General features: G+C 46.2%; 1 protein-coding gene across 1 annotated transcript in view; it reads left to right on the forward strand.

Moving 5' to 3' along the window:
- The window catches only part of LOC137537853 (mucin-2-like), a 508,651-nt gene that overhangs the window by 214,747 nt on the left and 280,020 nt on the right, over window positions 1-13,884 (forward strand). Inside the window, exons 26-27 of the mRNA XM_068259804.1 lie at window positions 3,415-3,573; window positions 6,670-6,744. Of these exons, the coding sequence (XP_068115905.1) occupies window positions 3,415-3,573; window positions 6,670-6,744 (234 nt within the window). The remainder of the gene's footprint in view (window positions 1-3,414; window positions 3,574-6,669; window positions 6,745-13,884) is intronic.

Raw genomic sequence — 13,884 nt, forward strand, 5'->3', positions numbered from 1 at the left:
TCAGTTTTGTAATATCACAGGTAGAATGTAGTCCTGGAAGTGCTTATTAGGCGTGTCGTTTCTAGACTGTTCTGTTCAAGTTTTTTTTAATGCTGTAAGCCATCACATCACCACTCCCCAAGGTTTTTTGGAAAGGCACACTTATTCAGAGGCACTGTGTTGGAAGCGTGGGAGGCTTAGAACCGTGTCACACAAAATTGCTAAGCAGTTGCCACAAATGTTATTGATGCAATTGATTACAGCTATGAAAACTGAAACGTTGTCTCTGATGACTACATTTCTGGTGTGACATGGACCATATAATTAGAGAGTGAGGATAATGGCTAGCCTGGGTTGCACAATCTAAGTGAAACCCTGGTTGCAGCACAGTATGGCATAATGAATGATGGGCGATTAATCCAATGACTACCAGACTACTTTGCCCTAGGGAACCACCAAGTCGCAACCCGCAGATTTGCCACAAACAGTTGCGTAGCAATAGCGGATGCCACGGTTGCGACCGCACTGGGCCCCTTGACTAGAGGGGCCCATTAGGATCCCTCCTTCATACATCTTATTAGCTTATCATTGGTTCTATACTGGCAATAAATATCTCTATATGTACATTGCATAGTGGTAATCCTTAACAAACTTTTTACTTACTCTACTCCTTTCTGACACTGCAGCTGTCCTTGGTGGGTTTGGGGGCTCCAAATCAGTAGAGAGCTAGAGACCCCATGTAAAACTCACACTGGGGCCTCAAGCTCCTCAGTTACTACACTGGCCACAAATCAAGTGCCAGGAACTAGTACCATCAATGGAGATGAAGTCAGCAATGGGGTTCAGGTTGAGTTTGTGGCAAGCGGTGGGCAATCAATACTTGCATACAGGCAGGGGGCTACAGTTGTGAGTCAGGTTCAGGCGGAAGTTCTAGACTGGAAATTAGTAGCTGGGTTCAAGAAAGGGTCAAAGACGGGCAGAAGAAAGGGCAAAGTCAGGCAACATTAAAGCAGGGTAAATGTATGGGAAAATAGAAAGGGGCACCTACAGTGGAGAGGTTTACCACTGCCCTGGTGAATGCTCTCATCCCCAATGTGCAAAACTGCATACAGGAGCAAAATACACAGGCCATGATTAATATTTTTCTGAAGCTGTAACACGGAGGTGTTCCTCTCCTATCCACTTGCATCATGCTACATATATTGTTTAATGTAAAGGTACCCCTGTTTAATGTGTCTGTCTAGCGTGTATGCTGCACGTGGCTTAGCAAACCTCCAACCATGCTGCCAAATGCTAGTGAGTGGAACTCTCTTTTTTAATTTTTTAAGAAGGTAAAATGACAGTTAATGTTTCCCTGGGATAGTGAACATTGGAGAGCTTTAAGGGCTCGTTTCCACTATTGCGTTGCAAAATCGCTGCGGCAAAATTCACATGCAGATGCGAATTTTACATGCGTGCACATGCGAATTTTTGTGCGAATTCGCATGGATGACGATGTATGTGAATTTAACCATGGCAATGCTGGTGTGCTTTTCCATTGATTTCATGCGAATTCGCATGAAAATTTGCATACCAAAACAGCATGCAAATTTCCTATTAAATACATTAGCGGCGATACGCATGCATTCCACTCGCAGGCGAATTCTGCGGCTCTTTTGTGCGTTTTTTCACCGCAGAAAAAAACGCACCTCAACAACGCTACAGTGGAAACAGGCCCATCCACTTGCATTACATGTGCGAATCCGCATGCGTTAGACGCATGCGGATTCGCGATAGTGGAAACGAGCCCTAAGGGATGATGCAAATCTTGGCTGGTTGTTTTGAAAATGATCTATTCACCATCCTCAACTGGCTTATATCAAACCATAGAAAGAGTTGCAGAAAGATTAGTTGAAATAGTGTTTTATCACATTCCCAAATCTGTAGTAAAAGACTGACCTTGATTTATGATTTATTTTAAAAAGTTCTCAATGAAATAGTGGATATATTATTTTGATTTAAAGTGGACCTGAACTCAGAACTTGCTCTCTGCTCTCAAAGATACACAACAGCATAATAACCTTTCAAGAAAAACATTTCTTTGTTACAGCTGATACAAATCCTGCAATAATTCTCGAAGTGTGTCTACTTTCTGATTTCATGGAAGCAGACATAGGGTTAACATCCTGTGTTTACAAATTAGCAGGTCGGCCGTGGCAGAGGAGATTACTTAGCTGACACTGCTGAGAGATCAAATGACAGTGGTGATTAGTGATAGATGAGGGGGAATTAGACAGACTAAAGTTTCTAAATACATGCAGGCTGCATTTCTCTATGTTTTTCTTCTCTCCTGTGTAAAAGTTCAGGTCCACTTTAATGACCACTGTTTCACAATGACTTTTACATGCTTTCCAGTCTGCACCTCTTCAAATTTAAATGCTCAGGAAAAGTTTTTATTGCCAAACCGAATCCAACTTTGTATACCATGCTAATTTCTCACTGAAGTGCCAAGGCAGAGAGTACAGTGCATGAAGACAGCTCTGTGCTCAGGAATGTGCAGCCAGACAGAAGAGTAAAGTAATATTCTCCTAATTTTTCTCCTTGGAGATAATTTTTCAGCATCTGTTTAAAATAACTTTTCAGCACGCTGCACTTGAAAAAATAGAGAAAAAAGTATTGCCAAAATCAGTATTTTCTTATTTGCTGGTGGCTTAAAAGGCCTTTTATTAATACATTGTAAAAAATATCACCTAGGAGAAAACTGAGGAGAAAAAGTGAATTGAATACGGACCACAGTGTGCCAGTGTTGCCAACTCATCCCTTTAAATACGGACACTTATGAATTATACATGTTTTGTGGCTAGTTAGAGGCAGTTTAAGCACTGATTATGTGTGAGAAGCCCCAGAACCTTTATAACTTAGATTTGTCAGTATTTAAAGGGATGAGTTGGCAACCCTGCAGTGTGCTAAGAGGAGCTCTGTGGTACCCCCTCCTTTCACACTAGGCATCTGCCTGATTGCATATGCCTAAAAATAACCTTTGGTATTACATTTTTTGTGTGGAAAAATCCCTCTACAGCTACAAATCCTGTTTTAAAATTGCCTATTTATATTAGATCTGGAAAGCAGGCGAACTATAGTATTTAACATAGGGGGGTTCTTGCCCTGTTTGGTTCAGCAATCAGGTGCTGTTCAGGCTGTAAGGGTACAGGATGCAGACTAAACACTTCCAGAAGTTTGAAGCCTACATCTGTGTTGTAGCGAAATGAAGACTGAGGGACCCCATTTCTTCATCGCCTTCATGGGTCTAGGAAAACATTTCTGCTTGAGGTTCGGCTTTAACCATATTTCATTCAATGGTGGTTAAACATAATAGATCATGTGCAAGACAAAAATTAAAAAACAACAGTGTGGTTAAACTTGGGATTCTTATACTGAAATCTCCTCTGTTTTTAGCCTGTTACTGTGAATACCAAGGGAAGATATATCAATACAATGAAACTATATTCTCTAACAACTTCGGCAATGGAACTTGCATGACTGTTGTATGTGGAATTAATGGGACCATAAATACAAACATTTACCCTTGTGGAAGTACTACTACTGCTACAACAGGTGAGTTGGGAAATACCTTTTTTTCTTTGAAAGCTAATGCAGTAAGTAAGTAAGTAAGTAACAGTAAGTAAATATGTAGGTCTCCATTCCCTTTACATGCTTCTAGAGATTTATAATACATAGCATAATGTTTTGTATAATACATACATATTATTATGATATGATATTCCTGGTGACCAGTGATAAGAGGTAGACAGATGCTCCATATTAGGTCAATAACCAGTGGCGTCTACAGCTTTAGATTTTTGGGGGGGCTCAAATGGGGCACAAGGGCTGGCAGGCAGGGCTCACGGGGGAAATGTGCGTGCCACGGTGCAAAAATGGGCGTGGTCATGTGGGCGGGGCTAACTGATGTAGTTGTACCAGCTAATGTAGTTACATAAAAAAATATGAAGTAAATGCACATAATGACAGACAGCGTTTCCCCATTAAATGCACATAAGAGACAGCTTTTCACCAGTAAATGCACGTAATGACAGACAGCCTTTCACCAGTAAATGCACGTAATGAGAAACAGCGTTTCCCCAGTAAATGCGCGGAATGAGAGACAGCGTTTCACCAGTAAATGCACGGAATGAGAGACAGCGTTTTCCCAGTAAATGCACATAAGAGACAGCTTTTCACCAGTAAATGCACGTAATGACAGACAGCCTTTCACCAGCAAATGCACGTAATGAGAGACAGCGTTTCCCCAGTAAATGCGTGGAATGAGAGACAGCGTTTCCCCGATAAATCCACGGAATGAGAGACAGCGTTTCACCAGTAAATGCACGGAATGAGAGACAGCGTTTTCCCAGTAAATGCGTGGAATGAGAGACAGCGTTTCCCCGATAAATCCACGGAATGAGAGACAGCGTTTCACCAGTAAATGCACGTAATGACAGACAGCCTTTCACCAGCAAATGCACGTAATGAGAGACAGCGTTTCCCCAGTAAATGCGTGGAATGAGAGACAGCGTTTCCCCGATAAATCCACGGAATGAGAGACAGCGTTTCACCAGTAAATGCACGGAATGAGAGACAGCGTTTTCCCAGTAAATGCACATAAGAGACAGCTTTTCACCAGTAATGGCACGTAATGACAGACAGCCTTTCACCAGCAAATGCACGTAATGAGAGACAGCGTTTCCCCAGTAAATGCACAGAATGAAAGACAGCGTTTCACCAGTAAATGCACGTAATGAGAGACAGCGTTTCACAAGTAAATGCACGTAATGAGAGACAGCGTTTCACCAGTAAATGCACATAAGAGAAAGCTTTTCACCAGTAAATGCATATAATGACAGCCAGCCTTTCACCAGTAAATGCATGTAATGAGAGACAGTGTTTCACCAGTTAACGCACATAATGACAGACAGCCTTTCACCAATAAATGCACATAATGACAGACAGCCAGTGTCCCCAATATAGGTAGCCAGGTGTATAGATGTCCCCAGTATATGTAGTCAGGCTGGTGGTGGTGGGCTGGGGGCCCCAGGGCAGCTCAGGCCTTGCTGATGGTGGGCTGGGCAGAAGGCCTCGGGCTCAAGCCTGGCTGGTGGTGGTGGGCTGGGGGCCCCAGGGCAGCTCAGGCCTGGCTGGGGGTGGGCTGGGCTGGAGGCCCCAGGGCAGCTCAGGCCTGGCTTGTGGTGGGCTGGGCAGAAGGCCTCGGGCTCAAGCCTGGCTGGTGGTGGTGGGCTGGGGGCCCCAGGGCAGCTCAGGCCTGGCTGGGGGTGGGCTGGGCTGGAGGCTCCAGGGCAGCTCAGGCCTGGCTGGTGGTAGTGGGCTGGAGGCCCCAGGGCAGCTCAGGCCTGGCTGGTGGTGGGCTGGAGGCCCCAGGGCAGCTCAGGCCTGGCTGGTGGTGGACTGGAAGCCCCAGGCCTGGCTGGTGGTGGTGGTCTGGGAGGCCCTGGGCAGATCAGGCTTGGCTGGTGGTGGGCTGAGCTGAAGGCCACATGCCTGGCTGGTGGTGGTGGTGGGCTGGTGGCCCCAGGGAAGCTTAGGTTTGGCTGGTGGTGGTGGTGGGCTGGGGGCCCCAGGGCAGCTCAGGCCTGGCTGGTGGTGGTGGGCTGGGGGCCCCAGGGCAGCTCAGGCCTGGCTGGTGGTGGTGGTGGGCTGGGGGCCCCAAGGCAGCTCAGGCCTGGCTGGTGGTGGTGGGCTGGGGGCCCCCAGGGCAACTCAGGCCTGGCTGGAGGTTCCAGGTTCAGGCCTGGCTTGTGGTGGTGGTGGGATGGGGGCCCCAGGGCAGCTCAGGCCTGGCTGGTGGTGGTGGGCTGGGGGCCCCAGGGCAGCTCAGGCCTGGCTGGTGGTGGACTGAAGGCCTCAGGCCTGGCTGGTCGTGGTGGGCTGGGGGCCCCAGGGCAGCTCAGGCCTGGCTGGTGGTGGGCTGGGCAGAAGGCCTCGGGCTCAAGCCTGGCTGGTGGTGGTGGGCTGGGGGCCCCAGGGCAGCTCAGGCCTGGCTGGTGGTGGGCTGGAGGTTCTAGGCACAGGCCTGGCTAGTGGTGGTGGGCTGGGGGCCCCACACACCTGATGTGTCACTTAATAGTGTCAACCCCCCAGGCACCCACCAACCCAGGCACCCACCGCAGTCAGACTGTCTTTGGCTGTTTAACTTAAAGAAGTTACCCACCTGCACTGACATGAGTCCGGCTGTCTAGAGAGTCAGTCAGGGGCCCTCTGACAGGGGGTGGTGGGCACCACGCCGAATCGTTCCTCGCCTTGGGTTGGGCGCCCGCCGTGTGTTTCACACTCTCACTGGCTAAGAATTTCAAGTGCGACGTGCAGTAGTGTGCGCAGCAGCAGCGTGATAGCATCACACCACACGCCACTGACGTGCCCCTGCAGCTCCGTAGAGTGCACAGAGATCTGTCTCGTCTCCTCTCGTCTACCTGAAATTTTTTATAAGTACGGTGGTCGGGCCGGCTGGGGCCTTTTTGCTGGAGCTGAAGCCTGGGTAAGCCCCAGTGTGGAGCCGCCGATAACTCTTATGTGCCAAAAGTGGTAATTATGTGTGGTATAATTGACAAAATGCCTTTTTGTAGTGGATCAACTTTTCTATTAGACTCTTCTTTAAAAATGAATATCAAGAACAGTGACAAAAATTTCTTGTTTTTACAGAGCTGACGTCAACCAGGACAGCACCTACTACAACTATATGTGTCTGTCATATAAATGGTGGACTCTATTATCCAGGTACTCAGTGTTTACTTACCTACATAGCACTCACTATATACCCAATTGCTTGTTTTTCCTGAAAGTTAAATATATAATATTTTATTTGTCTATACCTGTAAATAAATAGATGAAAAGTCTCACTATTTTTCCAATATTGAGTGATCTTCTCATCTTTCATCTTCTATGGCACTTTATACCATAAGATTAAATTGCGGGTGGGTAGCACTTGTTGACCGAGGGCAGTAAGTAACATATTTATTTGCATATTTTCATGACTGCCTTTTGTACAATAATTTGTGTTTTTTACTGGAAGATTAAAAAATCAAGTGTCACCTCATCTATGGTGCTTAGACTCAAAATCGGTGCATTTCATGTGAAGGAAGGAGTGTGCAGTGATCCTTTCTTGTCTACTGTTGCTTCAAATCCTGACCGTTTATTTTAGCCCTGGAAAGTTTAATATCTGTACATCACTTCCACTAAAGAGGTAAGTTTTAAAGAGATGACCAAAGTTTTCAAAAGTTTGCGCAGGAAAGATGGGAGGTGGAAATGTTTCCAGAGAAGAAGTAGGTCCTGTTTCTTCTAGGACTGAAGTCATCTGTTTTTTTCTAAAAGCAAAATCGCATTCTGCCTGTTAGCAATGTATTTTATAAGTACACGTTCATGAAAATACTTGACAGCCTGCTGATTTTTTCTATTTCAGATGTAAGGGGTGTCAATATGTGAGATGCAAGCAAAGATTCACCACATTTTTTTTTCTTTATTTCCATCTGTAAATTCATTTACAGAAAAAAAAAATGGGAAAATGACTGTATATACTCGAGTATAAATCTACAAATTTAGGTCTGACTCACTAAATAAAAGTACAGGGGTCAACTTATACATAAGTCACAGGCAGCACTGAGCACACTGAGTAATGTGAGTACTGTTAGTGACATTCCCATTTGTAGAAATGTACCCCATGCCAAGGGCAAAGTTGTGGAGTAGGTTCAAAAATCAACCGACTTTGACTCCTCAGTTTATGAAACCACCGACTCCAACTCCGATTCCAGGTACCCAAAATGGCTCCTACTACTTGACTCAGACTCCTTAGTCTTATACTTACCGGGGCTGTGGACTTGCTACAAAAATAATCAGTCTCCCGACTCAGACTCCTCAGTTTATGAAACCTCTGACTCCAGGTACCCAAAATTGCTCCGACGTCTCGACTCCAACTCCAACGCTGACTCCACAGCCCTGGGTAAGTGACACTTTATTGATAAAGGAAATGCCAAGAAAGCACAGGTCTGAACAGCCTGGCCACAACAATTACCAAGGAAAGAGGCAGGAGGGAAGATACTGGGATGCAGGAAGAGGAGTGAATAACTGCTGCACTGCTGTGGCTGGAGGAGTTACTGGCTGCACTTAAAGGAATTGTCAGGCAAAAAAAAAATGAGTTTCACTTACCTGGGCCTCCTAACAGCCCCATCCAGCCATCCTGTGCCCTCCTAGTCACTCACAGCTTCTCCAGTCCCCCGCCGCTAGTTTCGTTTTTGCTGACCTCGGGGTCGGCGGGCCGCATTGCATACAATTTTACGCATTCCCGATGGTGCAGGAACATTAACACATACAGCGTAAATTTTTACGCATTGCACCACTAATGCGTAAAAATGTATGTGTTGTGTTGATGTTCCTGCACCAGCGGGAATGCGTAAAAATGTATGCAATGCAGCCCGCCGACCCTGAGGTCGGCAAAAACGAAACTAGCTTGTGGTGGGGGACTGGAGCAGCAGTGAGTGACTAGGAGGGTACAGGATGGCTGCATGGGGCTGGTAGAAGCCCCAGGTAAGTGAAACTCATTCATTTTTTTTTTTGCCTGATAATTCCTCGAAGGGACAGGAAGGTTAATGGCTGCAATACTGTATGCAGTGCAGTAATTAACCACTCTTGGGCCCCAAGTGCAGTTGTTAATTCTAACTGGTTCCAAAGAGCAGCCATTCACTTTTCTGGGTAGACTTGAGTCAATAAAAAATTCCAGCTTAAGAGGGTTGAATATTGGAGTCAACTTATACACAAGGTCGACTTATATTTGAGTATATACGGTACCAGGGGTGTAACAATAGACCCTGCAAGGGATGCCTCCGCAGGAGGCCCAGAAGCCTCAGGGGGTCCCGTGGGGGAAAAAGTTTTAGAGACTAACAAGCAACTAAGGGCATGGAGAGAAAAGGTATTCTACTCTCATACCATTGTTATGTTGACTGCATGTGTCCACTACACAGATAAGGAATCATACACACTTTGGAATTTGTACACCATCCCAGCTCCCATGGGCTCGATTCACAAAGCGGTGCTAACCCGGTTAGAGACTTTAGGCGTGATAACCATTGCACCATGCTGGTGAAAAGCCAGTTTAGGCGTGATAAGTTTAGGCGTGCTGCCATGTAGTAAAATAATACGGCTATGTGTGTTTGTGTATTCATGTACTGTCAGCTGCAAGGGGCTGGAGGAAGCCCCAGTTAAGTAGATCTGGGCGTAGCATAGAATGCCTAACATTTCCTTTAACCCATTCATGTTCCGCCGTTTTCACTTGAGAAATGTTCACCTCCCATTCATTAGCCTATAACTTTATCACTACTTATCACAATGAACTGATCTATATCTTGTTTTTTCCGCCACCAATTAGGCTTTCTTTGGGGGGTACATTTTGCTAAGAGCCACTTTACTGTAAATGCATTTTAACAGGAAGAATAAGAAAAAAACGGAAAAAATAATTATTTCTCAGTTTTCAGCCATTATAGTTTTAAAATAATACATGCCTCCATAATTAAAACTCACGTATTGTATTTGCCCATATGTCCCGGTTATTACACCGTTAAAATTATGTCCCTATCACAATGTATGGCGACAATATTTTATTTGGAAATAAAGGTGCATTTTTTCCGTTTTGCATCTACCACTATTTACAAGTTTAAAATAAAAAAAATATAGAAATATTTCATCTATACATTGATATTTAAAAAGTTTAGACCCTTAGGTAAATATTTACATGTTTTTTTTTTATTGTAATAGTTTTTTTTTTTCATACTAAACATTTTATTTGGGTATTTTTGGGAGGGTGGGATGTAAAGTATAGTTTTATAATGTAATTGTGTGTTGTTTTTAAAGAGAATCTGTATTGTTAAAATCGCTCAAAAGTAAACATACCAGTGCGTTAGGGGACATCTCCTATTACCCTCTTTCACAATTTCGCCGCTCCTCGCCGCATTAAAAGTGGTTAAAAACCGTTTTAAAAAGTTTGTTTGTAAACAAACAAAATGGCCACCAAAACAGGAAGTAGGTTGATGTACAGTATGTCCACACATAGAAAATACATCCATACACAAGCAGGCTGTATACAGCATTCCTTTTGAATCTCAAGAGATCATTTGTGTGTTTCTATCCCCCATGCACTGAAGTTTCAGGCTGCTCTTTTCTTCCTGCAAACAGCTTTGCCCTTGTTTGTAATTCCTCAGTATGTGAAAGCCCAGCCAGCTTAGAGGACCATTTATCCAGCTGATTAGAGCAGCTTCTCTCTTCTCTCTTATCTAAATAACACACAGGCAGTATGCATAGAGGGGCCAGTAAGAGTCAGTTCATAGCAGAACCACAACACTGAAGAACTTGGCAGCCTTCCAGACACAGGCCGACAAGTCTGACAGGGGAAAGATACATTGATTTATTACAGAGTCTGTAAGAGTAGAAAGTGCTGCAGTAAGCCAGAACACATTAGAATAGCTTTTGGAACATGTAGGATGATAAAAAACAGGATGCAATTTTTGTTACGGAGTCTCTTTAATTTTTTTTTATTTTAGTTGTAGTTTTACTTTTTGGCCACAAGATGGCGGACATGAGTTTGTTTACATGACGTCACTCTAAGCGTAACACACACTTAGAGTGACGCATCGGGGAGGGAACGGCCAGAAAAAGCACAGCTTCCGAGAGAAGCTGTCGCTTTTTCAGCGGGGGAGAGGAATCAGTGATCGGGCACCATAGCCCGATACATTGATTCCTTGGCTACCGAATACGCGCCCGGGAGTGAGCGTGCACGCGCGCGATCGGCCGCGGTAGCGCGCATGGTTCATGGACGTAGTTTCTACGTCCAGGAACCAAAATAGGTTAAGTCTGTTTTTCTACGCCTAGAGAAAACACATTCGTCATCTGTTTTCCTGTGCAGAAAGCGAGGGGGGTGGGGGGCCCCTTCCAAAGTTTTGCAGGGGGCCCAGTGATGTCTAGTTACGCCCCTGTACGGTACTGTAATATTCTAGTGGCTTTTGAAAATGCTTTTATGGAAGAGGGAGAGGTGATGACCAAAGTGGAGGATAGGTCATGTGCAAAGTAGAGGGGTTGGGTTATAGAGAATTTAATAAATAAGGGATAGAAGTCTAAGGTGTTATTTCTGAGTAATTTGCAGCCATTGGAAGAATTAACTGAAAGGGGTGGGACCTGAGGAGTGGAGAGGAAGATGAATAAAGCAGCTTATGCATTGCCTGTAACTAGTAACCCGTAGAGGTTTTCATGTGTTACTGTCATAGAACAATGAATCAAGTCTCAAATAGAGATGGTCCAAATGGTTTGCACGGCGGGTAGTTTGCGCAAACTTCAGCAGGTTTTTTTTTTAAAAAGTCTGCGGTTGCATTTTTCCCATAGACTTTTAACCCCCTTGGCGGTATGAAAAATACCGCCAGGGGGAAGCGCAGCAGTTTTTAAATTTTTTTTTTTTTTTTATCATGTAGCGAGCTGAGCGGCGATCACCGATCAGGAAATCCCGTGCAAAGAACATGGCGACGGGGCGGGATGACGTCACCGACGTCACCGACGTCGGGACGTCATTGGGAGACCCGATCCACCCCTCGGCGCTGCCTGGCACTGATTGGCCAGGCAGCGCTCGGGGTCTGGGGGGGGGGGCGCGCGCCGCACCGGATAGCGGCGATCGGGCGCGCGGCGGCGGCGATCGGGGTGCTGGCGCAGCTAGCAAAGTGCTAGCTGCGTCCAGCAAAAAAAAAATTAAGTAAATCAGACCAGCAGGGCCTGAGCGGCACCCTCCGGCGGCTTACCCCGTGTCACACACGGGGTTACCGCCAAGGAGGTTAATGGCAGGTGAGCGCCCACCGACTTTAACGGTTAAAAGCAATGCCCCCTTACGTGCTAGAAAATATGCAGGGTGTGGAGGGGGACAGTGACTACAAGAGGAAAAAAAAGGGTTAAATGTAATAAAAACACAACGACAAAGAAGTCCTTTATTAATCTTAATTAACCTGAAATACTTAGCTGCACCTTTAAGAAAATGTTCCCACGCCGATATCCTCGGAAATGATCCCATGCCAATATCCTCTCATCTTGCGACCTTGATTGAAGATCTCCGCTGACCTGCGCAACCGCCGCCTCACACCGCCGGTCCCCACACAGCTGTAGCTATACTTAGTATAGCAGTGTTGCATCACTCTCTGTGCTCCGCGGCTCCACTCTCCTCCCCGCCCACCCACTACACATATAGCGCCCGCATAGGTGGGCGCTATATGTTCAGTGGGTGGGCGGGGAGGAGAGTGGAGCCGCGGAGCACAGAGAGCAATGCAGCTCTGCTATACTTAGTATAGCTAGAGCCAAAAGCATCTTTGAATTTTGGCTCTAAGGCTCCCCATTGGTCTATAGCGATGGCCCGAACGGTTCGCCGGTGAACTTCCGGTGGTTCGCGTTTGCGGAGAACCGCAAACTTTTGCGGAAGTTCAGTTTTCCCCCATAATGCACCATTAGTGTCAACTTTGACCCTCTACATCACAGTCAGCAGGCACATTGTAGCCAATCAGGCTACACTCTCTCCTGGAGCCACTCGCCCCCTTATAAAAGGCAGGCAGCATCAGGCTTTGGACTCACTCGTGTGTCTGCAGTAAATAGAGAAGGGACAGCTGCTGTAGACTCTCTCATAGGGAAAGATTAGTTAGGCTCTTGTAGGCTTGTTAGCTTGCTCCTTGCTGATTCTTATTGATAAAATAGCACCCCACAACAGCTCTTTTGAGAGCTAATCTTGTTCTTGTGATCTATTTTTTTGTTGTTGTGTTGCCCACTGACACTGCATTATACAGCCCTATCTGTTGCAGCTGGACCTTGGTAATCGTTATACTGTGCCAGGCCCTGTCTAACTATCTATACTGGGACACCTACCTATGCCTAGCTAACTACTGGGGCACCCACCTACCTATATGGGAACACCTACCTATGCCTAGATAACTACTGGGGGCACCCACCTACCTATACGGGAACACCTACCTATGCCTAGCTAACTACTGGGGCACCTACCTACCTATACGGGAACACCTACCTATGCCTAGCTAACTACTGGGGCACCCACCTACCTATACGGGAACACCTATCTATGCCTAGCTAACTACTGGGGCACCCACCTACTTATATGGGAACTCCTACCTATGCCTAGCTAACTACTGGGGCACCAACCTACCTATACGGGAACACCTACCTATGCCTAGCTAACTACTGGGGCACCCACCTACCTATATGGGAACACCTACCTATGCCTAGCTAACTACTGGGGCACCCACCTACCTATATGGGAACACCTACCTATGCCTAGCTAACTACTGGGGGCACCCACCTACCTATACGGGAACACCGACCTATGCCTAGCTAACTACTGGGGCACCTACCTATACGGGAACACCTACCTATGCCTAGCTAACTACTGGGGCACCCACCTACTTATACGGGAACACCTACCTATGCCTAGCTAACTACTGGGGCACCCACCTACCTGTATGGGAACTCCTACCTATGCCTAGCTAACTACTGGGGCACCCACCTACCTATACGGGAACACCTACCTATGCCTAGCTAACTACTGGGGCACCCACCTACCTATATGGGAACACCTACTTATGCCTAGCTAACTACTGGGGGCACCCACCTACCTATACGGGAAGACCTACCTATGCCTAGCTAACTACTGGGGCACCCACCTACCTATACGGGAACACCTACCTATGCCTAGCTAACCACTGAGGCACCCACCTACCTATACGGGAACACATACCTATGCCTAGCTAACTACTGGGGCACCCACGTACCTATACGGGAACACCTACCTATGCCTAACTAACTACTGGGGCGCCTACCTATACGGGGAACACTTAC

Source organism: Hyperolius riggenbachi, chromosome 11, assembly GCF_040937935.1.
Source record: "Hyperolius riggenbachi isolate aHypRig1 chromosome 11, aHypRig1.pri, whole genome shotgun sequence".
In the NCBI taxonomy this organism is placed as follows: domain Eukaryota; kingdom Metazoa; phylum Chordata; class Amphibia; order Anura; family Hyperoliidae; genus Hyperolius; species Hyperolius riggenbachi.